The sequence below is a fragment of the Enhydra lutris genome, unplaced genomic scaffold (assembly GCF_002288905.1).
Source record: "Enhydra lutris kenyoni isolate GAN:26980312 unplaced genomic scaffold, ASM228890v2 scaffoldscaffold13, whole genome shotgun sequence".
In the NCBI taxonomy this organism is placed as follows: domain Eukaryota; kingdom Metazoa; phylum Chordata; class Mammalia; order Carnivora; family Mustelidae; genus Enhydra; species Enhydra lutris.
The window spans coordinates 49,749,497-49,776,476 of NW_019154097.1; the positions used below are offsets into that span (position 1 = coordinate 49,749,497).

Consider the following 26,980-nt stretch of genomic DNA (forward strand, 5'->3'; position numbering starts at 1 on the left):
GACAGGACAACCAGCCAGGAAGCCACTGCCATAATCCAGATGAGGGATGATGGCACCCTGGACCAAGATGGTGGCAGAGAAGGTGGTAAGAAGTGCTAGGATTCTGGAAAAAAGTAGTGATGATGGTATGGACAGGATTACTGACTGATGGGTATGAATACAGAAGAACAAAGTTTTCTCTCTGGGTTGAGTAGCTGGAGGGATTGTGTCCCCTTCTCCCGAAATGGGGGATATTTATGACAGGCGACAGCATCTCCAATAATCTAAAAAGACATTTCTACGTGGCTCTCATACCCTAAGTCTCTTGAGATCAGTATGTCTCAAACGTGCTCCTCCCTCTGGTGTATGAGTATTTGTTATATTGTTCTTTGCAACTCTCCTCTAGCGTTTTCAAAATAAAAAGGGAACAGGTGACAACGAGCAGTAACTCCCTTTCCTGCCCCACATCCCCTCGGTAAATAAGTACTACTGTTTCTACCTACAATACATTCCTTGGTTTTTGTCCCTATCCTCCTATTATCACTAGTAACGGCCTAAGTCAGATCCTAATCACCTCTCACCTCCCGTACCACACTCAACAAATCAGATTCTCTCCCTTGATATACAAAGCTCACTGGCTAGCCGCCTATTAAGAAAAGCTGACATAGGGTCGCTTGGGTGGCTCAGTGGGTTAAAGCCTCTGCCTTCGGCTCAGGTCATGATCTCAGGGTCCTGGGATCGAGCCCCATATTGGGCTCTCTGCTCAGCAGGGATCCTGCTCCCTCCTCTCTCTCTGCCTGCCTCTCTGCCTACTTGTGATCTCTGTCTGTCAAATAAGTAAATACAATCTTTAGAAAAGAAAAGAAAACAAAAGAAAAGCCGACATAACATACTTCAATATCTACCAAACAAATGCTAAGCTCCTTGGCCTGGCATTCCTTTCCCACAGTCTTACTCTACTCTGTCTCACAAACTCACCGTCTGTCACATCTCCTCTATGCTCCAATCAATGTGAACAGTTTCCTGGCCATGCATATCCCCTCCCACATCCTTTTCCTCCACCTATCAAAAACCTATTCAACCTTCCAGACCCCAGCTCAAAGGCAACCTCCTTCCTGAAACCTAACCCTACTCTAATCCCACCTGGAAGTGAGCTCGCCCTTCAATCTCTAAAGCATTTGCTTTCTGCCTCCTTCATAGAATTTAACCACATCGTCTTGGGGCCTCTCCTTGGAAGTATTTTTAGTTGTGTGTGTTCCCTTCAATTTATATTGAAAGTATCTCTAGATTAAAAGGTGTCTTCCAGGGCACCTGGGTAGCTCAGTGGGTTGAGGCCTCTGCCTTCGGCTCAGGTCATGGTCCCGGGGTCCTGGGATTAAGCCCCGCATTGGACTCTGCTACGTGGGGAGCCTGCTTCCCCCTCTCTCTCTGCCTGCCTCTGCCTGCTTGTGATCTCTGTCAAATAAATAAATAAAATCTTTAAAAATAATAATAATAAAATAAAAATGTCTTCCAGGGGTGCCTGGGTGGCTCAGTGGGTTAAAGCCTCTGCCTTCAGCTCAAGTCATAATCTCAGGGTCCTGAGATTGAGCCCCACGTCAGGCTCTCTGTTCAGTAGGGAACCTGCTTCCCTTCCTCTCTCTCTGCCTGCCTCTCTGCCTACTTGTGATCTCTGTCAAATGAATAAATAAAATATAAAAAAAAAAAAAAAAATGATGTCTTCCATTTCTTTGTCTCCAGCCCAGTACTATGTAAAGAACCCTGCACACAGTTTGGCGCTTCAAAATGCTCCTAATTAGGGCACCTGAATGGCTCAGTTGGTTAAGCATCTACCTATGGCTCAGGTCATGATCTCCGCATCCCAGAATCTGGACCCACATCAAGCTCTCTGCTCATCGGGGAGCCTGCTTCCTCTCCTCCCCACTCATGATCTCTCTTGCTATCTCTCTCTCTCTCTCAAATAAATAAAATCTTCAAAAAAACAAAACTAAAAAAATGCTCCTGTTTATCTCCCAGCAATCCAGAGAAGAATCGTTAAGTCACTGAGGGGCCCAAACAGACCATTTGTAAAACATCTTCAGGACTGAGGCGCAAACAATTCAGAGAGATGTATCTCCTCATGGGTCAGAGCCACTTACAGAAAAAATATCAAAAACTTGAATTCGAACCCTGGTAGAGAGTAGGACCTTCTGGAATGCTTCAGCAGACAGTGGCCAGACTGAGACAGACCTCGAGAAGCCCAAGAAGAGAGCAGTTGTCCCCTGAAATAAACAAATCAAATGTGTCCCTGTGGATGAAGTTTTAAAAAAAAAAAGAATTTCTTCACTGATCTTCTAATTTAAAGGGAAGGGGGGAAAGTAGTTCTTCTAACCCTAACTACAAAGCTGTGGGATCCCAAGTATATTTACTTCTAACAGCAGAAGAAATGAGCATTACTTATTGTACTGGGTCCAACAGTGCCGTTTCCCTGCCCCGCCCCCCACTGATTCATGTCCACCTGGAACCTCAAATATGACCTTATTTGGAAGCAGAGTCTTTGCAGAGTTAAGACGAGGTCAGAATGGATTCGGGTAGGCCCTAAATCCAATGACTACCATCCATATAAGAGAAACGAGAGGAAGATTCAGACATGGAAACACACAGGAAAGAAAGCCATGGGACAAGTGAGGCGGCCTTAAGCGAAGAAGCAGCAAGGATTGCTGGGGACCACCAGAAGCTGGGAACAGCCAAGGAGGGATTCTACCCTAGAGCCTTCTGAGGCAGCACAGCCTTCGTGGACTTCTAGTTTGCAAAACTGCAAGAGAATACAGTTCTGCTGTATGAAGCCATGAAGTTGTGGTAATTCGTTACGGAAGCCCTAGGAAATGAATATACTCCCTGTTTGATTTAGCCAATCAGCCAACGTACATCCCACCTACTATATGCAAGATACCAGTAGAGGGCTTATAAAGGTGCTTCAAAGCACAATCAGGAAGGACAACCCCTACCTAGGTGAACTGGAGATGGCAGCCTCAAAGAATGACGTTGACCTGGATCTTGAACTATGATCAGGATCAACAAGATGAAGAATATTCCAGGCAAAAGTAACAGCATCTGTGAAGGCTCAGCAACATGGAGGGGAACACTAAGTTTAAGGAATATTTAAAAAAAAAAAAAAAAGAAAAGAAAACCTCCATGTGAGTGAAATATATGGCCCATGTGGGCAGGAAGCCAGAGATACAGCAGAAAAATAGAGGAGAACCAGACGGGGTGCCTGGGAGGCTCAATCAGTTGGGTGTCTGACTCGATTTCGGCTCAGGTCATGATCCTGGGGTCATGAGATCAAGCCCACACTGGGCTATTCGCTGAGCACAGAGTCTGCTTAGGATGCTGCCCCCCCCACTCGTGTTTTCTCTTTCTCTCAAGAGAGGAAGAAAGGAAGGAAGGAAAAAAGGAAAATAGGAAAAGGGTAGAGCCAGATATGAAGAAGCATATATGCCACACCCAGGGCTTTGGACAGAGACTGACTTGATCAAATTTGTTTCCAGGGAAATTCATTCTGGCAGCAGATGGAGGACAGCCTAGAGTAGGAAACATGGCCAATAGCACAGGGATGTGTCAATGCTCCAAGAAAACTAGAATGGGTCTAAAGTGAGGAAATGGCAGTCACAGGCAACAGAATCAGACCTTTCTGAAGAAAAACTGACAGGATTTGGCAGTGGCTGACTGAATATGGAGGGAAGGAGAATAGTAGAGTACAACTCCAAATTTTCCAGCTTGGGAAAACCAGTTACTAAAATTAACCAAGGTAGTCACTGGAAGGTAGGGAGGTGAGGGCCTGGCAGAAAACAAGGAGCTCCGAAGCACACCCATGAACATCTAGTATTCAGGAACCAGCTGGCAGCAAGAGCAGAAGAAAGCAGTTAAGAGAGGTCCTGAAAGGGGATAGGATCACCCACAGGAGTGAAAAAAAGAGGGCTAAGAACAGTCTTGGGGAAAAACCAATGTTTTAAAAACAGATGGAGAAACAGGAGTGGGGAAGGCCCGAGAAGGCAAGACCAGAAGAAAAGAGAAGAGTACTTCCAACACCAAAGAACACGAGTACTTCCAACACCAAAGAACACGATGTGCAAGGAACAGCGATCACATCAACAAAAAAATAGTTATAAGGCGCCAAAAAATTAAAGCTGAAAAAAGGTGTCCAGTGGATTCATTAGCTAAGCCACTGGCAACATGGCTTTGATCAATTCTGAAGGAGCAGAAGCAGTGCCCTGCGTTATAAAAGCAAAAGCAACTAGTGATAATTTTTTTTAAGGCGTATGACAGTGATGGGAACGAGGGCGATTGTACCCAATTCCTCCCTAATGCTCAATCAACCATCAGGTCCTTGGGTTTTCATGTAAACGTCTCTTGCATCTGTTTGTTTCCTTCCTCACAGCCCAAGTCTGTTTCATAAACTTCATGGAGGAGGCTGCCGTGCATGGGACGCTGGGATATGTGGCGTTTGGGTAGGCAGAGAATGTAGGGGACAGCAATGCACATGAGAAAAAGGACACAAAGGCACAATGGTGGAGAGTGCAGGGTCTGTGGCATTACTTTGTGCAGACACACCAGTCTTGCTGGGTTTGTTTTGGGGAACACACAGGAAAGATTTCAAGGTAGGTTGAGGCCACACTGCAGAGGACCCTGGATGCCAGGTTATGGAGTATGGACTGAATGCAGTGGGTACTGTGAACCAACATGAGTAAATGAGTATTTTAGAAGGTAAATGAGTATTTTAGAAGAGAGCCTATGGTAAGCATCTATCCCCTCTCATTTAAAACTTGACTCCTTTCGGGGCTCCTGGGTGGCTCAGTGGGTTAAAGCCTCTGCCTTCAGCTCAGCTCATGGTCTTGGGGTCCTGGGACTGGCCCCACATCTGGCTCTCTGCTCAGTGGGGAGCCTGCTTCCTCCTCTCTCTGCCTGCCTCTCTGCCTGCTTGTGATCTCTGTCAAATAAATAAATTTTTAAAAAATCTTTAGGAAAAAAAAAAAAAAAAACTTGACTCCTTTCTGGAACGCCTGGGTGGCTCAGTCAGATAAGTGTCCGACTCTTGATCTCAGTTCAAGTCACGATCTCAGGGTCGTGAGATCGAGCCCCATGTCGGGTTCTATGCTGGGCATGGAGCCTGCTTAGGATTCTTTCCCTCTCCCTCTGCTCCTCCGCTCGCTCACTTGCTCTAAATAAATAAATAAATACAACAATAGTATACTACTTAAAAGAGAAACGCCAACTTCATACCTTTCTTACTCTAAATTCTTTCAAGGTGAGACTTCTGACTTTCTAAGACTTCCAGGGCCAAAAACCAGTCTACGGGGATCTCCTCTTGCAAACTTCTACAGTTTATTGTCCCAAAGCCTCTTACAGATAACTATTCCAACTCAAGTTTGCGGGTGAGTAGGGGTTTGGTTTTCTTCCAACTTCGTCCCAACACCTCATACTAAGAGCTCAATCAATACCTGTCAAGTTAACAAATTAGTCTGAAAACGTAGTTCTTACAAATAAATGTGTAAAAGAAAATCTCCCCAAAAATAAGCCATCTCAGAGTCTTTATCTAAGTCTTTGTTACCCATTTTAATAATCTTTTTTTTAATGGCTAGACATATACTACTTAATGGTGGGATGGATGGCAGATTGAAATAAAAATGTTGATACTCAGGGAAAAAATGTTGATACTAATAGCTTAACCTCATTTTCCATCAGCAGGTGGCAGCTTATCTACTGTACTCCACAGGCAAAGCACCCTCTTGGAGTTTACACCTCAGGTAGTAAATGTATCTTCCCTAAGGATGAAGGAGAGCTTGGGTAGGATGAGCGGAGAAGCCCGCTCTTTTCCTGGTACTTCAGGTATGGGACATACTCGGCTGAGTTCATTCATTCATTTATTCACACATTTCCTGAGCTGCTCCAAAAGCCAAGCAAGTTGGCAGGTGCTGGAATGACAGATCCTCCAAGACTTAGTGCTAGGATAGTACTGCTGAGGCAGGTCTGCTCCACACAGTCAAGAGAGGAAACTTTGGTTAAAGGCTTTATTTACAGGTAATAGAGCCCTGAGGTTAAAAAAAAAGGGGTGGGGGGAGTAGTTTTCCACCAGGCCAATTCTAAGTGTAAAGTTAATCGTGTCCATCTGATCCGAGGCCGCGGCTGGAAGGACAAAGTTTAGACAAAGAAAGCCAGCTAGGTCAGCTCCTCACCCTTGCTCTTTCGGGGCTCCTGCTGGGAGGATGGGTACAGGGACTCCGGGGTTATCTGCTCAGGCAGCTTCTCCATGGGCTGGATCCAATCCCCGGTGCTGCTCCAAACACAAGACCTCTAAAATTTCTTTAGAGCGCGGCACAACGGACGGGCAGTCACTGCGGGAAAGGGAGGGAGAAGAGGGCAGATGTAGGGGAACCGGCAAGTGAAGCTTTTCCAGAAGAGGGTCCCACTTATCTCCCCGCTGGCAGGCTGGGCCCGGGAGCCGGGGGCGCGGTCCGGCCTGAGGCCCCACCCCACGCCACCTGGGTCCCCTCGGCCCGAGCCCCACCCCTGCCGCAGGACCATGCTTCTCCCCTAGCGACAGCGCTGGCCGGCAGCTCCCGGTCCCGGACCTCGATACTCACTGGCGCAACCGCTCCGCAGCAGCGTCGACCACGGTCCGCCGGCACGACTGGAAACTCGGGCTCCCCCGTGCGCACTTCCGGGTCCCGTCTAGGCAGCTCGGAGGTCTCCTCTCGATCGCGAGTTCTCAGGAGCCGCTGAGGGGGAGCTTGGCCCAGACCGGCTTGGGATCGCGTCTCTTTCCCGCCCCAAGGAGGCATTGAGGGAGATGGGGCTAGATTTCCCTATTTGCCCTTCATCACCCATGTGGACCTAGGATCTAAATTGGTTACTTCTTTCTCACCCCTACTGTCCTGTATGCGCCCCCATTCGCCTACTCCCTTGACCCCTGCGGTTTTACCACCCATTCCCACCTCCCTTCTTCCAAATCACAAGGCGGGATGACCCTGCTGGGAGGAAATCCCTTATCTATACCCGCAATCCAGCCTGTCCTCTCCCTATGTCGCTTCAACCCCTACACTACTCCAGTACCCCCTAACTGGGCCTGGAGTATGTAAGTAAGCAGGTATAACATATTGGTATCCATGGGCTAAAAGAGGAAGAAAAGCCTCAGAAATAGGATCAAGATTTCAAACACCCTACTGTGCCTAGGTAAGTTTGCCAGAGGTATATTTGATACGTTGATGCAGGAAAAATGTTAGGGAAATGAATTGTTCCTGATAGGGATATTTCCTGCTAAACTCAGAAACAGCAGTTACCACTTATGGAGTAAAATGGCGTCTCATTAATTTTCACAACAATCCCATGAAGTTCGTACTTTTTCACAATTTTAGGTGCATCAAACTGCAGACTCAGTAAGTAAAGGCGGCCTTTAGACCCCTGGCCAGTTCAAACCAGAGTCTGGGGAAGGACAAAGGCTAGACTGGGTGGAGATTTGTAATTGGAGCAGGTGTGGGGGAAAAAAGACAGACACTGGCATTATGCCCAAGTTGTAAATTTATAAACATGAATGGATTACAAATATGAGGTCAACCATTTTCTAAAAGTGAAGAGTGTGGGGGTGCCTGGTTGACTCAGTTGTTAAGCGACTGCCTTCAGCTCCCATCGTGATCCCAAGGTCCTGGGATGAGCCCTGCATGGAGCCCCACATCAGGCTCCCTGCTCAGCAGAAATCCTTTTTCCCTCTCCACTCCCCCTGCTTGTGTTCCCTCTCTCGCTGCATTTCTGCCAAATAAATAAAATCTTAAAAAAATAAAAGTGAAGAGTGTGAACAAGATGCATCAGCAAAATGAAAAATTCCAGTATTTATTTTCTCATTGACTTGTACAGTGCACTACCTGTTTGAAATCATCCTTCCAGTCTCGGATTAAACACTGGTTCATTCATGCACTCATATTTTGAAGGGAGTGTAAGATGTGATCCCAAAGGGTACAAATCTTAGCGAAAAGAGATGTCAAGGTTTGCTAACTCCAGTAAGGAGCGCCTATGGGGAGGCAGTTCCTACCAGTCTAGGATTCCTGATGACCTCTCAACCCATATTTAAGTTCTCCAAACCCAGGGTATCCCTCCCTGGACAATGCTAGTCCTGCACTGCTAAATGCTTGCTCTTTAATTCGCTCTTTTTTAGACTTCATGCTAAACACTTACATTCTCACTGGTTTTTATAGTGATGTTTATATTTGTAATTCTTTGGCACTTAATACATGACCAGTACCTTTTCCATTACTTGGTTTAATTTTCATGCTATTATTAATCATCACATGGACAAGGAAACCAGAGGCTAAAATGTCCAAAGTCACACAGCTAGTAAACAGCAAAGTTGAAACACAGGTATGTCCAATTTTCAAGCCATTGCTGTGACTAATGTTGTCTTCATTACTTAGTAGATGGTTTAACTGTGCCCACAGGTTAGCACTGAATATCACACAGCATCTGGCAACTGTATTACTATGAATGAAAGGATAGATGAGGTCACACTTTCAGATGTGGGAATCCCGTTGTGCTTTGCGGTTATGACACCCAAGGGGCCACCTTTGAACTTCATTCTTACATTTCCTCAGTTGCCCACTACTTCCTAGGGTGAGCCATTCCTCCAGAGAGCTTACTACATTGAAGATGCCAAACTCTTTCATCTGGAGGCCTTCTGACATGCTCTTTTGCCTGAAATACTCCCCCTGCTCCTCTTCCAGTGGTCCCCATCTCTCCAGTCTACATCTATCCACTCTCTGCTCAAGTAAAAAACCTAGTAATCGGGACGCCTGGGTGGCTCAGTTGGTTAAGCAGCTGCCTTCGGCTCAGGTCATGATCCCAGCGTCCTGGGATCGAGTCCCACATCGGGCTCCTTGCTCAGCAGGGAGCCTGCTTCTCCCTCTGCCTCTGCCTGCCTTTCTGTCTGCCTGTGCTCGCTCTCTCTCCCTCTCTCTCTCTCTGACAAATAAATAAATAAAAATCTTTAAAAAAAAAAAAAAACCTAGTAATCAAACTTGATTTTCCCATTACCCACCCTGTTCACTGCTATAATTTAATCAGAAGTGATAGGAAACCTAATACATGTCCATCAGTCAGCAAGTTCCAATTAGCAGGGGAAAAGAGCACATTCTGGCCACTGAGAAATGGAAATGTGTATAGTGATGGGAGCTGGGATAGCTTGACAGGAGGTCAAGAATTTGGAAGCTCTGACCTGTGGCATGTCATTGTCAAAATTATCTAAGCCTGTTTCAGGGAGCAGGATCTCTGACTTGCTCCCCAAAGATATGGAGAGTACCTTGAATACTCTAGTAGTACTCCAGACAGCTCTGGAAGCATTCAGATTAACTGCAAACTGGTAATAGTCAACCACTGAGGATATAACAGGGAATGAAGAGCTATCAAAGAAAACTTCTCTGGGTTCTGGGATGTGTCTAACACCAACATCATGACGATGGAAAGCCTGGAGTCAGGCCTGACTTGAGCCATTAACTTGCTGAGTGACCCTAACAGATTCTTCAACCTCTCTACACTTCAGTTCCTCTGTAAAATGGAGCTAGTTCCCTTGTGGAGTTGTAAGAATTAGGTCTGACTATGAATATACATACATACGCATGTAGGTAGGTGGACTGATAGAAGATAAATCTGGTAGACCTCAACTATTAGATCTCTTCCCTCCTCAATCTTCAAGATTAAAAGACTAATAACACAAACTCATATTATATTGGACTGATTAAATATCACAAGTTTAAAGAGGCAAGTTAATTGTCCTCCAGAATTATTTTGGCTTCTCATTTTTTTAAATGTTTTACTTATTTAACACACACACACACACACACACACACACACACACACACACACTCTGCCTAGTTCTACTGAAACCTCAAACTATTTATGTGCCAACAAAATCCTAACTGAACAAATCTTAAAATCCTCAACATTCCAATGGACTTTGTTCCCGAAGTCTGTGGAAGAGCAAGCTTTGTATCAGTATGAAAGAGGGTGATCTAGGTTTCTGGAAGGAAGTGAGTCACAGCCAGGAAGGTGATTCCAAGATTTCCAAATGCTTCTGGTTGAGGCCTTGAGATACTTTTTGAAACAGATTCTGAGTATCAAACACACCTTTATTCAAGTGGAAGTACAAAAGCACATTCCTAAACCAAATGCATACATGTGATTTTTACATATTCTGTTATTTAGGGTTTAATCTGTTTCATAATCACCAGAAGTGACCATTGGTCTCTGTACATAAGGGCATACACATTCATAAACAAGGGGAAAAAACATGCATTTTTCATTTGCTTTTACATTTAAATCAATTCATTTAGATCTCTACTTTGCCCTGATAAGATTCTATGCTTGCTGACGGCTAAGAGGCAAAATATGGTGGTAGAACTATCTTAGAGCTTAGCCATAAGAGGATTATAGAATAAGCAATAAATTGTTATATATTTGTTGAGGATCCCTAGTAAATATTGTAACATCTGAACTACGAAGGCCTCACTTGCTGGAATGACAGTAAGACTTTTAAGTGACATCTTATTCACAAAATGTTATGAAACTTGAGATGGAAAAATATAATAAAATGCTCTAACATCATCTAAACAATCATGAATTCTTGGCGAGTTGTTGACAGAGACCCTGAACTCTGGACATCCTGACATCTGTAATCACTTTTATCAATCAAAAAACCAAGTTCTTGGCCTGCAGACTCATAAAATACAGAAAATGTGATGATGAATAAACAATTATACACAAAGCCCCCACACTTCAAATACTGTCCTGGACTGATGGGAGAGGGGGGCAAAAATCCAAACAGATGAAGAAGCAATCGTAGTGGTTAAAATTGTATCAGGAATACCTGCCACTCTTGAAATTCTCTCTCCAGAGAGATTAAAGAAGAACAGCAGTATCTTTTTTGAAAAGCTGCATTCCCTTATGAAGTTCTCTGACTTTTCTGTGTATGTTCTTTTATTTGGCCCCTATCAAAAGCAGACCTGAGCATTTTGCTGGACTTCAACAGAAGTATATAAAATAATTCTAAACCTTGACATGCAGAATAGGTGCTGAATGAATGTAGCTAGACCACCAGGAGTCTTGTTGGTTCCCTGATGTCCTTATCTCTTTTAGAGGGCTGTGGATGCAGACAAGGCAGCTAAGAACTTGGGTGTCATTTGAAAATGTGTAGCTGCCTGCCACAAACAGAGCAGAGATGGAATCCTTCAAACGCATGGATGGACAGGATGCGGAATTCCAATTCTTTTTAAAGGTAGATGCTTTACTTTAGGAAAAAAGACACCAGAACACGAACATCAAGTAGGGACGGCATACCTGCTGGTGAGATGCTTAAAACTAGAAAACCATCATTTGACGGTACTAAGAAAATGGAGAAATTAACAGGAATCCAAGTGTTGTGCCTGGAAAGGAACAGGAGAGTAGGATGCTCAGGAAACAGCAGACCTAAGAGTCTGTTTTGGAGAGAACTTGGGCTGAGAACAGCAGAAACAGCTAAATGAGCTACTTTCCAGAAGTTAATTATGTCTTTACATTGGTATATTAACAATATCTTAGAGAAGCTGTAACGGGAACCAAATTGCAGGAAAAAAAAATGTTCGTAGGCCATATTTTAAAAAATAGTTTAAATGAGTTCCATATATTTTATATACCTACTTACACCACCTATTAAATAAAAGAATGCCATGAGGAATCAGCACTGCATTGCATCAAGTCACTCTTCAGACTATCTTCTTCTGCAATGAGAAAGATCAGGGCTATATATTAACAACTTTATATAAAATTTTCTCTCCAATATTTTGATGTTGAGTAAAGCCTGAAATGTAGAAGTACATTTTTTCCATTTGCATTATTAGCAGATTGTGATCTGGTGTGGAGATTCTAATGATGAAAAAGACTTTAACTCCTACTGGAAGATCTGTCACCTTTGCTACACTTGAATGGCTTCTCCTGGGCATGGATTCTTTAGCGTTGAGTAAGGGGTAGAATATGACTGAATCCTCCCATGTGCATACGTATTTATTACATTCATAGGCTTCCTGCATGGAATGAATTTGATGCTGAGCAAGGTAGTTACTTTGAAGGCTATTTCACATTTATTATGGTGATGGAATTTTATTCCAGTTAAGAATTCTCCAATGGTGACTAAGGTATGAAAATGGCATGAAGCATTTACCACATTCAATATATTCGTAGATTTTCTCATTGGTATGGGTTTGCAGATGTCGATGAAGTTTAACACTGGCAAATAGTCTTCCTACATTCGTCACATTCAGAGGGTTTCTCTCTGGTGTCGATTCTCCGATGCTAAATAAAGGTTGAGCTGTGACTGAAGGCTTCACCACCTTCAGTACATATATGCTTTCTCCCTGGTATAACCTCTCAGATGTTGAAGGAGGCCTGAATTTGACTAAAGGTCTCTCCACGTTCATCACATTCGTAAGGTTTCTCTTTGGTATGAATTCTTTGATGTTGAATGAGGTGTGCTCTCTGACCGAGGTTCTTTTCCCATACATCACAATCAAAGGCTTTTTCTCTGGTGAGGACTTCCTGCTGAAGAACAAGATCTGAGCTGTGATTGAAACTTTCCTCATATTCATTACACTCATAGGATTTCTCTCGCCCGTGGATTTTGTGATGCTGAATAAGGCATGAAGTTTGACCGAAAGCTTTTCCACATTCGTTACATTCATGTCGTTTCTCTCCTGTGTGAATTCTTTGATGCTGAATAAGATGGGAATTCAGTCTGAAGTCTTTGCCACATTCATTACACGTATAGGGCTTTTCTCTGAGATGAATTCCTTGATGTTTAACAAAGGTCAACCCACAATCACTGTATTCATAGGCTTTCTCTTCACAGTGGACTTTCTGATGTTCGGCAAGGTATGAGGTATGGTGGAAGTCACTGCCACATACAGTACACTTACAGGGCATCTCTCTGTGAACCTTCTGATGCTGAGTAAGATGTACACTACGACTGAAAACTCTTTCACAATTACTACATTTATAAGACTTTGCTCTAGTGTGAATCCTCTTATGTGGAGTTATGTCGGAGCTCTGACTACAGGACTTATCAGATGCTTCACAGGATTTATCAGATGCTTCACATTTATAGGGTTTTTCTCTAGTGTGTATTCTTTTATGTCGACTAAGACTTGAACTCTGACTGAAAGATTTTTCACATTCTTTACACTTGTAGGGTTTCTCTCTAGTATGAATTCTCTGATGTCTAGAAAGGGCAGAGCTCTGATGGAAGACCTTCTCACATGCATCACATTTATAGGATTTCTCAGTGGCAGGAATGCTGTCACATTTACTAAGGTGGGAGAGATCCATTAAGCTTTCCTTATATTCACTACTCTGAACATCCTGTATGAGATTTATTTGTTCTTGTTTCCCAGCAGCTGAATTCTGGTTCACCCCCATGTCATACTTATCAGTATCATCAATATTCTGAATTCTAAGAACTCTCTGATCTGTATCAAGGGTAGAGTCCAAACTGAAGCTTTTCTCAGGTTCATTACATTCACTGTTGTCACTGGTGAAGGCTTTCTTGCTGATTGTTATTTGCCTAAACTCTCTCTCCAGGAAGAGAAATTTCCTTAGGATTTCCTGAAGCCTTTCTAATCTGTCCTCAGGTTTAGACACTTCTCTAGTCCCAGGAACTTGGGCAATATCCTTTTTGAGTCTTCCTACTCTCACTTTATACGAATGTACTTCTTCCAAAATTTCCTGCTTAGGAATCAACAGCTTGTTCTCTTCTCTGGTCTCTCCATCTGATTCAATATATAAATAGAAAATGCAAATGTAATCTGTACCCTGTGCTTGCGGAGGTGGGGGGGAACCTCAGAGAGGAGAGAAAACTAAATAATCTAGAATTTACTAAAATGAGAGTTTATTTACTCTGAAGCAGAGGCACAAAATCTGAACAGCAGATGTAAGGGCATGAACAGGAGCAATGAGGTTAACATACAAACGGTTCAGGGTGTGGTAAAACAGAGGACGTTTTTGGCACAGAAGGTAACCAATTAAGATGGTTCAAAGCAGGTAACAGGGAAGTAATTCAAAAGATTTATAGGGACCCAGTACAACTTGTGGGTGAAAAGGGATAAAATAAATGCAAAGAATTCATCAAAATGAAGGGAAAACAAAGGAGCTTGCCATCTAGTGTAGAGACCGAGCTCTTCATTCTGACTGCCAAAGCAGCTACAGTTTGGCTCAACAATTTGAATCTTACTTCCCTACTAATTCCATCTGATTGATTCTACCTTACTCACCTGAGCAGTCATCTCTTAAGACTTCTCTATTCTTAGTTTCCAGATCAAAGACCTGTAGATCTTGTTCCCGCAGGGAGATCCCATCAGGCTTGGAAAGTGGAAATCCTGCTCACAGAGAAGGAAATGGGATGTGGCGATTTATCCCCCAGACACTACACAAAGCCACTTTTTCTCTTAACTAATGGTTAATGGAGAAAGAAAGTAAATTCTTAGAAGACATTAGAGAAGTCCTGGAGAGTGAGAAGGGCAAAGATCCTCTACAAGGAGCTCCTACTTGTGCTCCAGAAAGAGGTGTGTTATGGGGCAAGTTGATGACTTTGGGAGAAGTATTTATTTAAACATTACTCAGACAAGGGAATTGGTGCATGAGTGTGTACCTGTCTTCACAGAAGTGATCTTCTTCAGCTATTGCCTATAGATCAATCTTTGGATTAGACCCGGTCAAAAGGGAGGTCATCAAAATATACCTTTGCTGAACCGGAGAAAGGCAATACTAAAACACCCATTGTGGGGTGAGCTAAACTGCAGCAACACAATCACTGAAGACTGAATAAATATTCCAAGAACCAATCTTAAGAAACGTCACCAATCTCAATTTGCTTCAGTGCACATGAGGAAACAAAAAACAACAAAACACATTCTTACCCATCAGGAGCATACACTCTTCTTTATTCAACAAACATCTATGAGGCGCCTCCCATATGGAAAGTATATAGACACAGATATAAACAACTAAGTATAATACGATATAGAGAGGCAAATACAATAAAAGTGCACCTTAACATAAAAATTGCCTTTCTTGGGGCGCCTGGGTGGCTCAGTGGGTTAAAGCCTCTGCCTTCAGCTCAGGTCACAATCCCAGGGTTCTGGGATCGAGCCCCACATCAGGCTCTCTACTCAGCGGGGAGCCTGCTTCCTCCTCTCTCTCTGCCTACCTCTCTGCCTACTTGTGATCTCTGTCAAATAAATAAACAAAATCTTTTAAAAAAAAAATTGCCTTTCTTGGCTCACGTAACGGGACTGCTAGGATCTTATCTCTTTTTAAAGCAAAACCAAAAAGCGGTCTGATCCTGAGGGAGACAGAACTATCAAGAGTATCAAAGGGGCAGTTTTTATACATCTTCAGCCCAGAAGTCTTCTAGAAGCACACATACAAGGTCTAGCTCAAGCCCATCAACTTCAAAAGCCTTTCTTTCCACTTACTGAATAGCTACACAATTTATTAGTTGTTCCTCTTATCCTGACATGCCACTATACGGTGGAGATTATAGATTTTTTATTTAATTGGTTTCAGGAATTATCATCCCTACTTTATTTGTAAACTTTTACTAGCAGGAACCACACATCTAGTATCTTCTTTTGATTTATTTATTTAAGAGTTTCTTACTGAAAAAAAAAATTAAAAACAATTAAAAAAGGAGTTACTTATTGAGTGCCAATTGTGTGTCCTGGTGTCAACATATCATAGATAACTGGTTTCTAAAAGGGCACTGGGCCTGGAAAATATGACAAACCAACAGCTGTCCTCTTGGGATTCCATATGAGAGCCTACGAACAGGCAGATACAGAACACAACATAAGAAAGGCATTTACTGTGTTTCTGAATTCCTGCTGGGCATTAATAGTCTATTCCCCCCTTTGGATGCTTATTTAGTTGAGGTCCTCCATGCCAAATGAAATAGTCGCTAAGTTTTAAAAAAAGGTTAGCATGGCTTGAAACAGCAAATATTCTGCTTGAATTCTGATAACAGAATTTGTAACTTTTACCTCGGGTATCAGCTAACGTATTTTTTTTTTAAGATTTTATTTATTTATTTGACAGACAGAGATCACAAGTAGGCAGAGAGAGAGGGGGAAGCAGGCTCCCTGCTGAGCAGAGAACCCGATGTGGGGCTCGATCCCAGGACCCTGAGATCATGACCTGAGCCGAAGGCAGAGGCTTTAACCCACTGAGCTACCCAGGTGCCCCAGCTAAAGTATTTCTAAGTATTTGATAACTGAAGCAAATTTTGCTTATTTATTCTGTATCTACACCTACATCACCTACAGACAACAAAAAAGACTGTCTCCACGTGGAAAGAAGCATCTGATTTTATTTTTTGAAAGATTTTATTTATTTATGAGAGAGATCACAAGTAGGCAGACAAGCAGAGAGAAAGGGGGAAGCAGGCTCCCTGCTGAGCAGAGAGCCCAATGCAGGGCTTGATCCCAGGACCCTGAGATCATGATCTGAGCCAAAGGCAGAGGCTTAACCCACTGAGCCACCCAGGCACCCCAGAAGCATTTGATTTTAGATCGTGCTTAAGTTAACGCAGTCAGGAATAAGAAAAAAAAACTTAGTAGGCAGTTAGAGATAAAAGACTATAGTTTTGGGACGCCTGGGTGGCTCAGTTGGTTAAGCCGGCCACCTTTGGCTCAGATCATGATCCCCGGGTCTTGGGATCAAGTCCATATCAAGCTTCTTGCTTGGCGGGGAGACTGCTTCTCCCTCTCCCACTTGCCCTACTTGTGTTCCCTCTCCCACTGTGTCTCTGTCAAATAAATAAATAAAATCTAAAAAAAAAATCTGTATCATCAGTATCATTAAAATAATTAAGCTAACACTTACTGCACATTTGGTAGATCCACAGTACCACACCAAGAACTTTATAAATTTTCACTAACTTAATAGTAATCCTAACTTCATGAAGTGGAAACCACCATTGTACCCATTTTACAAATAAGAAAACTAAGACTGACAATTTAAGTAACTTGCCCTGGAGCACCTGGGTGGCTCAATGGGTTAAGCCTCTGTCTTCGGTTTGGGTCATGATCTCAGGGTCCTGGGATCAAGTCTCACATCGGGCTCTCTGCTCAGTAGGGAACCTGCTTCCCCCTCTCCCTCCACCTGCCTCTCTGCCTACTTGTGATCTCTCTCTCTCTCTAATAAATAAACAAATAAATAAATAAATAAAATCTAAAAAAAAAAAGAAAGTAACTCTCCCAAGATCACAACTAGTGAACCTAGGGCTCAACACCAGTCTTTTAGAACCTGGCTTTTACATAATCTGCTAGTATAAAAAATAATGGTTGTGAATGAAATCTGTCCCTTCCTCCAACATACGTACAGAAAGACAACAGAAGATCAACATACTGACAATGGAGTAAAAAGTAAATAAATAAAAAGAAGACATAGTGGTGCCTGAGTGGCTCAGTTGGTTAAGCGTCTGCCTTTGGCTCAGATCATGATCCTGGAGTCCTGGGATCAAGTCCCATCTCAGACTCCCCGCTCTGCTTCTCCCTTTGTTCTCCGCCCCCACCCCGCCCGGAGGACAGAGAAATAGTTATTAGAGTAATACACGGAGAGCCAGGACCCAACAGATTTGCAGTCATGGATGTTCTAATTAAAAGCAAACTAAAAGATCACATAGTGTCAAAGAAATGAAAGTCTCTTTAAAATAAAAATCCAAACTCCTTTACAAAAGTATGAGCAACATTCAATTTGAGGAAATACCACTATAAAGAAATAATTTGAATACACTCCTGAAATTTGTTTATATTAAAAAATCTAGGGGCGCCTGGGTGGCTCAGTGGGTTAAAGTCTCTGCCTTCAGCTCAGGTCATGATCCCAGCATCCTGGGATCGAGCCCCGAATCGGGCTCTCTGCTCGCCGGGGAGCCTGCTTCCCCACCCCCACCACCCCACCACCCCCCCGCCTGCCTCTCTACCTACTTGTGATCTCTGTCAAATAAATAAATAAAATCTTAAAAAAAAAAAAATCTAGTCTGGGGCACCTGGGTGGCTCAGTTGATTAAGCATCCGACTCTTGATCTCAGCTCAGGTCTTGATCCCAGGTTGTGAGTTCAAGCCCTGCTTTGGGCTCCATGCTGAGCATGGAGCCTACTTAAAAATTAAAAAGAAATTTTTTTTTTTTTTAATCTGATCTATAGCTCTTTTCACTTGCAGTCCTTTCTAAAAAAACATTTAAGGAACTACCACAAGCCAGGTTCTTACACACATGTAATTTAATCTAATTTCATCCTGGGCATAAATTTAATCCTTGGCATAAACCCAGAAAGGCAGACATTATTTTTCATGTTTCAGAGTTGAAGAAAATGAATACCAGTTTAAATAATCTGCTCGATGTAAGATGAACCCAAGTCTGATTCCACAGTTTATATTCTTTCCAGTCTAACATTCTAAGGGTCACAGGAAGCATTAAGGCTGGTTTTCTTACCATCGCCCTGAATGCATCGCCGATGATGCGAAAATTTTCCTAAATTTTAAAGTCAGAACTCTATGCCTTCAAAATACGCATTTGCAATTAATTCTTCCTATCTAAAATTATTTAATCTTAGGCACCTGGGTGGCTCAGTTGGTTAAGCGATTGCCTTCAGCTCAGGTCATGATCCCAGAGTCTGGATCCAGTCCCGCGTTGGGCTCCCTGCTCAGAAGGGAGCCTGTTCTTCTGACCCTCCCACCTCTCATGCTCTCTTTCATTCCCCCTCTCTCAAATAAATAAAATCTTTAAAATAAATAAATAAATAAAAATTATTTGATCCTTTATTAAAATCTTTTGATTTTTGAAATTTAAACCTTGACAGTGTTCCAATGAGATTTATTTTAACTCACTCTGGTCTTTAAAAAATGGCATTTACAATTCACCTCATTTTTTGGTTTGTTGCCTATACCAGTTATGCTAAGATTTTAGTCACCTAGAAGCTTTATGCCCTTCTTCTTGATCCTTAGTACACAAAATCTTTCCTTAGTAATATTGTTCTTAGGTAGATAACTATTGTTTTTAAATTTATTTGAGAGCGAGCAAGAGAAGCAACTCCCCGCTGAGATGGGAGCCAGAAGCGGAGCGGATCCCATGACCCTGGGATCATGACCTTAGCCAAAGGCAGCTGTTTAACCAACTGAGCCACCCAGGCGCCCCTAGATACCTATTTTAATGGAACGTATCCCTACACAATTTTATTTCTTCTCCAATGCATGTTTTGTTTTTTAAAAATTTTTATTTATTTGACAAGAGACAGTGAGAGCAGGAACACAAGAAGGAGGAGTGGGAAAGGGAGAAGCAGACTCCTTGCTGAGCAAGGAGCCCGATGTGGGGCTTAATCCCAGGACCCTGGGACCATGACCTGAGCTGAAGGCAGACATCTAACAACTGAGCCACCCAGGCGCCCCTCGAATGCATGTTCTTTCTGCTCCCAAACTGTACAACCTAATGCCCATCTGTCCAATTTTTCTAATTGGATGGATTTTTCTAATTGTAATCAGAGTAGAAAGCCACAAGACTACTTTTAAAAAACGCATGTGAGGCCCCTGGGTGGCAGAGTCAACTGAGCATCCACTCAGTTTCCACTCAGGTTGTGATCTCAGGACGGTGACCTCAGGGTGGTGAGACCAAGCCCTCTGTCAGTCTCTGCACTCAGCACGGAATCTGTTTGGGACTTTCTCTCCCTCTGACCCTCCCCACTGCACTCTCTCTCTCTCTCTCTCTCTCTAAAGACACAGATGGATAAATCTTTAAAAAAAAAAGAACACTGTATGTGGTTGGGCTAATTGTCCTAAGGGGCGTAACAATGAAAAAGAGCATGAGCTTCAGATTCAGATCTGAGTCCTACGCCTAGTTCTGACCCTGAGTGGATCACTTAACTTTTGAGCCTGAGTTTCCTCAGGTATAAAATAGAATAACATCTGCTTACAGGGTTATGGCAAGGATTAAATGAGATCTGTATCATACCTTGTAACACACTGGCTCTTCAATAAATAGTAAATAGACATGGCAGTAAAAGACATTCTATACAAAATCATTTTTGTTTTCATGACAGCAACTTTCAAAAGCAAAGAGTATGTGCCAAACATTTCCTGATTTATTAACTTACTTAACAACCAGAATTCTGATAGGCATGTTTCTAATGATGTCATTGAATAAGGCACCCGCCACACTGACCCTGTGTGAAATGCAAACCAGACCACTTTCCTAAGTCACAGAAAACTTCCTTTTGGGTATGACCCTCAAGCCAGTAATTCACTCACTGTCAACAGAACACACTTCTTTTCAGATTTAGTAATGAAAAATACGACTTTTTACTTTTTTATTCTTTTACTCAGCTGTTCATACTCTGTATATTTACCACTATATAGTAGAAGCACTTACCCAAAGGAACAAAGTTCTGATGTCTGTGACAACTGAGCTACTGCCGTGGGAAAAAGATGTGAACTTGACAGTGAGGCTGCTAAGTCAGGAACTGAATTACAATGCCCGTATTTTACAACACCAAACATTAAGCTAATTACGTGTATAAACTTACATTTCAGGTGGAGTTTGCTGACCCTAAAAATATAAAAATGATTTCCTAAGAACTGTAAAAAATAATTACTAAAAAGATGCTGCTGACTTGATCACAAAAGCAAGGTGAACGGCGGGGAGGGGAGGGAGGTCTTGTATGCATCTGTAGCCAGTACGTGTGCATGTGCATGCGTGTCCTGTACTTGTGCAGAGATGACACAGGAAATGGGATAAAATTCAGTCTAATAGCACGCTGTGCTACTAGGCTGTTTAAAGTGCTAAGAAGTTAGTTTACTCCAAAAAGTAGACAGGTTAACTGTTGGAAATTATGTAATTATTAGATAAAATTAACAGTAGTTTACAATTACATCACTTTACAGTTTACAAAGTTGTTAAATATACATTCAATTTGATACCCTGAAATAAAAAAATTAAACTCTTTCGCCCTCCCATTTCCCATCCATCAAGGACAGAGCTAAGGAACACTTGATCAGGAAAGGTCATTTAAATTCATCAATCTGTATAGCACCACAAAGAATAAAGGGGACAAAGTCAGGGCCTTGGGACGGGGAGATAGGGACTTAAAGGAGAAGACTAGAGTGTTCAACATGAGGAAAGCCCAGGGGTCACAGGAAAGTCAGACCAGAGAAGGGGCAGGTCATATTCACTACAGAAAAGAGGGGTGCACAGCGTATGTTCCACATTCTAAAATAACATGAAAAGATTCTAACTGAAGAGCTGGAGTTGAACTTTGTGGTTTCTCAGAACACAAGTAGATGACCACCGACCATGGCTTTTGAATGAACTCAGAACACAGGTTCAAAATTCATCTGGTTGCAACGGAGGGCCTCCTTGGCCCTTCCGAAATTTAACAAAGGTCATCTGAGGAGCTGCAATTTTACATGCTGGTGGCATCCTGAGAGCATCAATCAAGTGTGATATCTTACAATCGTGGAAAAGGAGTTTCCGAGCGGGGACGAGCAATATCGATGGGAAGCCGATACTTGGGCCATCTCTTGGAGATTCCTGCTGAAAGAACTGCAAGTGTTTCTCCAGAGAAAGCACTTGCCTGGGTATGACTCAGGGCCGGGCAGGAATTCACACTATGAATCCGGGTGGTAGGAAGGCGGAGAAGTATGCCTATAAAGATCAAAGAGCCAGGAATGGGAAACACACTAAAAACCTTCCCAGTGGGCAGGCTGCCTCCCCAAAGGTAAAAAGACTGCTTTAACCCTGAGCATAATCAAGGAGACAAAGGAACACCCTGGATGCCACCAGCATAGGCAAAGCCAAAAAAAAAAAAAAAAAAGAGAGAGAGAGAGAGAAAAAAAGAAAAAAAAAAAGGGATTAAAAAAAAAAAAAAATTTAGGGGGGAAAAAAAAAAAGGCAGAAGCAGAGACTGGCAAAAAAAAAAAAAAAGGAAAAGGAGCAATGCTCACATCAAGGGGGCTGCCAACAGCCCTGCTGATGCCCCTCTAGAGCACTACTGGGGGCCCAATCCCGGCAGCCCACTGTACCACCCAAATGACAAAGGAGAGACTCAGTTTAAAGCTGAAACTTCTGCTGCTCCGGGTAAGGTTACTTAGGACTACCATCTGGATGACTCACTGAAAATAGACTCGCAGTGAGTCATGTCTTTAAATGAAGTCTCTCAAACTCTGCCTCTTGGAGATGAGTTTAGGAATGTTAAGAGGTGAGGGATCATTCAGCAAGGATTTTAGCTTATTTAAAAAAGGATTTCTTCTTCCAAGGAAAATGGAAAACTTTCAGATACAGGGGCACTGAATTACCAGGAAGGAACGTGTCTACTTGTGGATTGGGAGACCTTAAGGTCGGTCCCTCTCATAAAAAAGGAAAAGATAGAGAAGGTAAGAACTTAGGCAAAGCACAAGCAAGTTTCCCTTTTCTAACAGGAAACGGATGCCCCATAAAAGCAGGAATCATTAATTAAAGAAAAGGAGTACAAGGTATCCTCCTGAAACCCACCCCCCCAAGAAAACCCACTCCCAGAGATGACCTTGAAGATGGAGGATTCAGAGGTTCTAACACCTGGAATCTGAGCCACACTCTACTTTCTCAGAGACCTCGAACCTCCTCAGAAACAAGGAAGTAAAGAAATCCTAGTAGGTAAACTGAAAAATAAGAAAGTCCTTACCCAGTGAGACCACGTTCCCATAATTCTCTAACATCACTTCTCTGTAGAGATCCCTCTGAACAGGGTCCAGGCATCCCCATTCCTCTCGAGTAAGGTGCACAGCCACATCCTCGAATGTCACAAACTCCTGAAATAACACAGCCTGGCTGCTCTGGGAATGAGGCCACTATAGCATATTGGCCAGAAAATGAAGGAGATGACACAGAGAGAGTGACCAGTGTACAACAAAGTTGGGGAGGAGGGAAAACAGACTAGAAACTAGGGAATAAGTTCCATAACCTTTAATATCTAATAAACGCCCATCACAGCACCAGAGATAGAGAAGGAAAAGTGTTTACTGGTGGAGGTGGGGACATGGGGAGGTGGTTTCTGTGAAGTCCAGGTCTCTGAAGAGGGTCAATTCCGAAACTGGGGTCTGCTATTGAAAAAAATTCAGGGCAGGGTTTATGGATGGGATGAGGGAAGGGCCACACTCAATCAGTAGCAACAGTCCCTGAGGAAAAAGCAGAGGGTTCCTCAGCTCACCTGGTACCTGGCTGTCAGGAGCGTAGCTGCCTGGTCTCCTGGGCTTCCCTCATGGGGAAGAGCAGGCACCTGGGGAACAGGTGGAGCTGAGGGAGGAGAGAGGAGCCAAGAGTGAGAGCAACCCTTCCCCAGGGCTCCCTGACAGAAGAGGGAGTCAGCGGGACCCTTCTTCACATCAACATTCTAGTAAAACCAGTGCACGTTTCTCAGGTACCGAGTGCATCTACTCTGCTCCTTCTCAACATCAGCATGACCTCCTTACCCATGTTTAGGCCTGTGATTCAGGATTTTCTTATAAAATCTCGTATTTCACCACATTCTCATGACAGGACATTCCTCTAACAAGAGGGTAAGTACTGTACCTGTTTTGCAGATGGGCAAAGCAAAGCACAAAGACCTGCAGTGACTTGTCCAGAGAAATGACCACTTAGTTGATTTACTGTTACGTAAATTTTAGTAAGCCTTCATGTGAATGGACACTGTCTCTGTAACCACTGCGTAAGGCTCCCAAGAATAAGGAATGGTCATCTGTTTCCTCACAACCTTTTCCACACTCCCACAACGCCCCACAGCACTCTACACACCACAGCACTCAACTGGTGTTGCTGACACTGAAGTTATTTCAGGCAATGCAGTCGGCCACAGCAATTTAAAACAATGTTCTTACAAAACACGAGAAGTACAAAACACATCAACCTATTTATATGATACATAAAGATGTTACTGTTGAGTCAATATGTGAAATGTGTATACTCATACAGGCGTTACGCTCGACCCAAGAATTTGCTTTTTGGGCCAAATTTAGATTAGTCACAAACACTGCAGCTGCAACAGAATGGCAGGTGGCAAAGCTCGCAAAGTCATCAAGGAGGGAAAAGACTAAGTGAAGGGAACAGGGGGAGAGAAGGGCCCTAACTCTAAGAGGAAGTAAAAGCGAGGCAAGGATTGTGAGATACAGCAAAAGCAACATATCTTAAAAATTTTTCTGGATGTGAAACCAGGATGAAGTGAAAGTTGTATGAATGAAAAAAAAAGCCAAAGCAGAGTGAATGACCACCACTCTGCCTATTAAAGAAAGACAGGCTGTCCTTAAAAGAGCCCAAGATGAGGACTGAACTGAGTCACATTGGTCCCTCCCTTCCAGACCTCCCCTAGGGGCCATCTTCTTAGAGAAGTTCCCGGCCTCTCTCGTACCAGACCCAGAAGCCCCACTGTATCCCCATTCTCTTGGATTTCAGTGCTCTCTCAGCCTTACCCCCGTTGAGCTCCTGTTCCATGTCGGTGTCCTGTGCGAACGGAGGCTCTGGGGACAGACCCTCAGACAGGCTCTCCAAAGACTGAAACTGGACAACTGGTGATCCAACTGCTTCCTGGGCGGGTATTTCCTCCATCCCTGTTCTGAAGGACAAGGACCATCACTGCCAGGTCAGACTGTGAGAATTTACTGTAATAAGCTAAGTCAGCCCATCCTTTTACATCCTCAGGACTTAGCCAAGTATCTCACACGCTGCAGATACTCAACAGAAACAGTTAATAATGACTAGCCACCTAAATAAAACAAAAAGAAAAAAATGGAAATTATTCAGTTTCAAATATTTAAGAGCCAAATCACATGGTCCAATTAGACAGCTTTAAATTCCACTTATTCAGCATTTGTGGTACTTCAGGGGGAAAAAAAATCAAGAAAGCCCAACTTTTAAGGCTTCTGCCTTCGGCTCAGTCATGATCCAGGGGTCCTGGGATAGAGCCCCACATTGGGCTCTCTGCTCGGCAGGGAGCCTGCTTCCCCCTCTCTCTCTGTCTGCCTCTCTGCCTACTTGTGATCTCTGTCCACCAAATGAATAAATAAAATCTTTAAAAAAAAAAAAAAAGCTCAACTTAATAAACATTTCTGAAGAAAGTTTAAAATATCTGAAATATACAAACTTCTTTCAAGGGTCAAGTCTGTACCCTGAGAAACATACTAGTTATGATTACTTTTTTTTTTTTTAAAGCAGGCCCCCGAGGCATTACTTGGCAAACACTCTGCCTGCCCACTATGATTTACTAAATGGGCTTGCCTAATGACAAAATTCCCACTTTGGTGGGGGAGGGGGGTTGGTCATACAGTTCAGCAACGCAGACGAGTTGGGCAGGCCGCTTCCCACGGCCCTGACAGTGATCCAGGGAAGAGCTGCGTCTCAAACAGTTTGGCTCGTGTCCTTCAAATCCAAGGACGCCACAGGGCTCCGTCCCGCTTCCACAACCCTCAGAAACGGCCCTGGCGCCCAGCCCTCGGAAGGCCTCGCCCGGCGCTGCCCTCCTCCCACTTCCCTGTTAGGTGAAGACTCGCTCCCCGAAGGGCGGGGCGGGGCCCAGACACCCAGCTTGCACCACAGCAGGGTCACCGAGCCCCGGCGGCGAGGCCCTAGTCCGCGGGGCGTCAGGGTGAAACCTGACTGAAGAAAAACAGGCCCTCGCACCCCAGCCCTGCAGCGCTCCTGGGGACGGGAACCGCCGTCGGCCGGAACGGAGCTCCTCCTCCTCCTTCCCAGGAGCCTAAACCAACGGCGACGCCTACCGCGACCCCAGAACGGCTGCCGGGCACTCACCCGTGCTGAGGGACAGGCCAGGCGGCCGTCCCGTCGCGGACACCCTCGCTCTAGGAGCAGCCCCGGGGTTTCCGGGGTCGCTCTAGACCGGTTGGAGCCCGGCGCTTCTCAGTGGCACTTCCGGAGGCGGAGTCCGACGACCGTGGGCGGAAGGCGGGCCCCGGATGAGGGCCCCGGATGAGAGGATCGAGTCCCACATCGGGCTCCTTGCTCAGCAGGGAGCCTGCTTCTCCCTCTGCCTCTGCCTGCCTTTCTGTCTGCCTGTGCTCGCTCTCTCTCCCTCTCTCTCTCTCTGACAAATAAATAAATAAAAATCTTTAAAAAAAAAAAAAAACCTAGTAATCAAACTTGATTTTCCCATTACCCACCCTGTTCACTGCTATAATTTAATCAGAAGTGATAGGAAACCTAATACATGTCCATCAGTCAGCAAGTTCCAATTAGCAGGGGAAAAGAGCACATTCTGGCCACTGAGAAATGGAAATGTGTATAGTGATGGGAGCTGGGATAGCTTGACAGGAGGTCAAGAATTTGGAAGCTCTGACCTGTGGCATGTCATTGTCAAAATTATCTAAGCCTGTTTCAGGGAGCAGGATCTCTGACTTGCTCCCCAAAGATATGGAGAGTACCTTGAATACTCTAGTAGTACTCCAGACAGCTCTGGAAGCATTCAGATTAACTGCAAACTGGTAATAGTCAACCACTGAGGATATAACAGGGAATGAAGAGCTATCAAAGAAAACTTCTCTGGGTTCTGGGATGTGTCTAACACCAACATCATGACGATGGAAAGCCTGGAGTCAGGCCTGACTTGAGCCATTAACTTGCTGAGTGACCCTAACAGATTCTTCAACCTCTCTACACTTCAGTTCCTCTGTAAAATGGAGCTAGTTCCCTTGTGGAGTTGTAAGAATTAGGTCTGACTATGAATATACATACATACGCATGTAGGTAGGTGGACTGATAGAAGATAAATCTGGTAGACCTCAACTATTAGATCTCTTCCCTCCTCAATCTTCAAGATTAAAAGACTAATAACACAAACTCATATTATATTGGACTGATTAAATATCACAAGTTTAAAGAGGCAAGTTAATTGTCCTCCAGAATTATTTTGGCTTCTCATTTTTTTAAATGT

The 26,980-nt window shown here is 43.6% G+C and overlaps 2 protein-coding genes across 9 annotated transcripts in view; both read right to left on the minus strand.

Moving 5' to 3' along the window:
• Positions 1–6,677, minus strand: part of LOC111145609 (transmembrane protein 225B) — a 30,521-nt gene extending 23,844 nt beyond the window's left edge. For both annotated transcript variants that reach the window (XM_022500617.1, XM_022500616.1), the window contains exons 1-2: positions 6,600–6,677; positions 6,192–6,350 (exon numbers count right to left, since the gene is read on the minus strand). The gene's annotated coding sequence lies outside the window, so the exon portion shown is untranslated. The remainder of the gene's footprint in view (positions 1–6,191; positions 6,351–6,599) is intronic.
• A 4,972-nt stretch (positions 6,678–11,649) lies between these two features.
• On the minus strand, positions 11,650–25,911 carry LOC111145594 (zinc finger protein 655). Of its 7 annotated transcripts, XM_022500580.1 has the most exons (6): positions 25,843–25,911; positions 24,507–24,649; positions 23,252–23,337; positions 22,727–22,853; positions 14,295–14,399; positions 11,650–13,793 (listed from the first exon to the last, which is right to left on the minus strand). In XM_022500580.1, the coding sequence occupies exons 2-6, from the start codon at positions 24,640–24,642 to the stop codon at positions 12,400–12,402; spliced, it is 1,848 nt and encodes a 615-aa protein (XP_022356288.1). In that variant the 5' UTR covers positions 24,643–24,649; positions 25,843–25,911; the 3' UTR covers positions 11,650–12,399. The 7 variants fall into 7 exon arrangements, with proteins under 7 accessions (XP_022356288.1, XP_022356289.1, XP_022356291.1 ...); XM_022500584.1 differs by lacking the exons at positions 11,650–13,793; positions 14,295–14,399 and adding an exon at positions 19,801–21,711; XM_022500581.1 differs by lacking the exons at positions 22,727–22,853; positions 23,252–23,337.
• Positions 25,912–26,980: the final 1,069 nt, after the last annotated feature.

Excerpts from the sequence above, each read along its gene's own strand:
- LOC111145594 (XM_022500580.1), bottom strand. The coding sequence starts at position 24,642 with ATGGAGGAAATACCCGCCCAGGAAGCAGTTGGATCACCAGTTGTCCAG. Across the intron at positions 23,338-24,506 it reads GGAACAGGAGCTCAACGGGG|CTCCACCTGTTCCCCAGGTG; the intron begins GTAAGGCTGAGA and ends CTCCTCCCTCAG. Across the intron at positions 13,794-14,294 it reads CTTAAGAGATGACTGCTCAG|ATGGAGAGACCAGAGAAGAG; the intron begins GTGAGTAAGGTA and ends ATATTGAATCAG.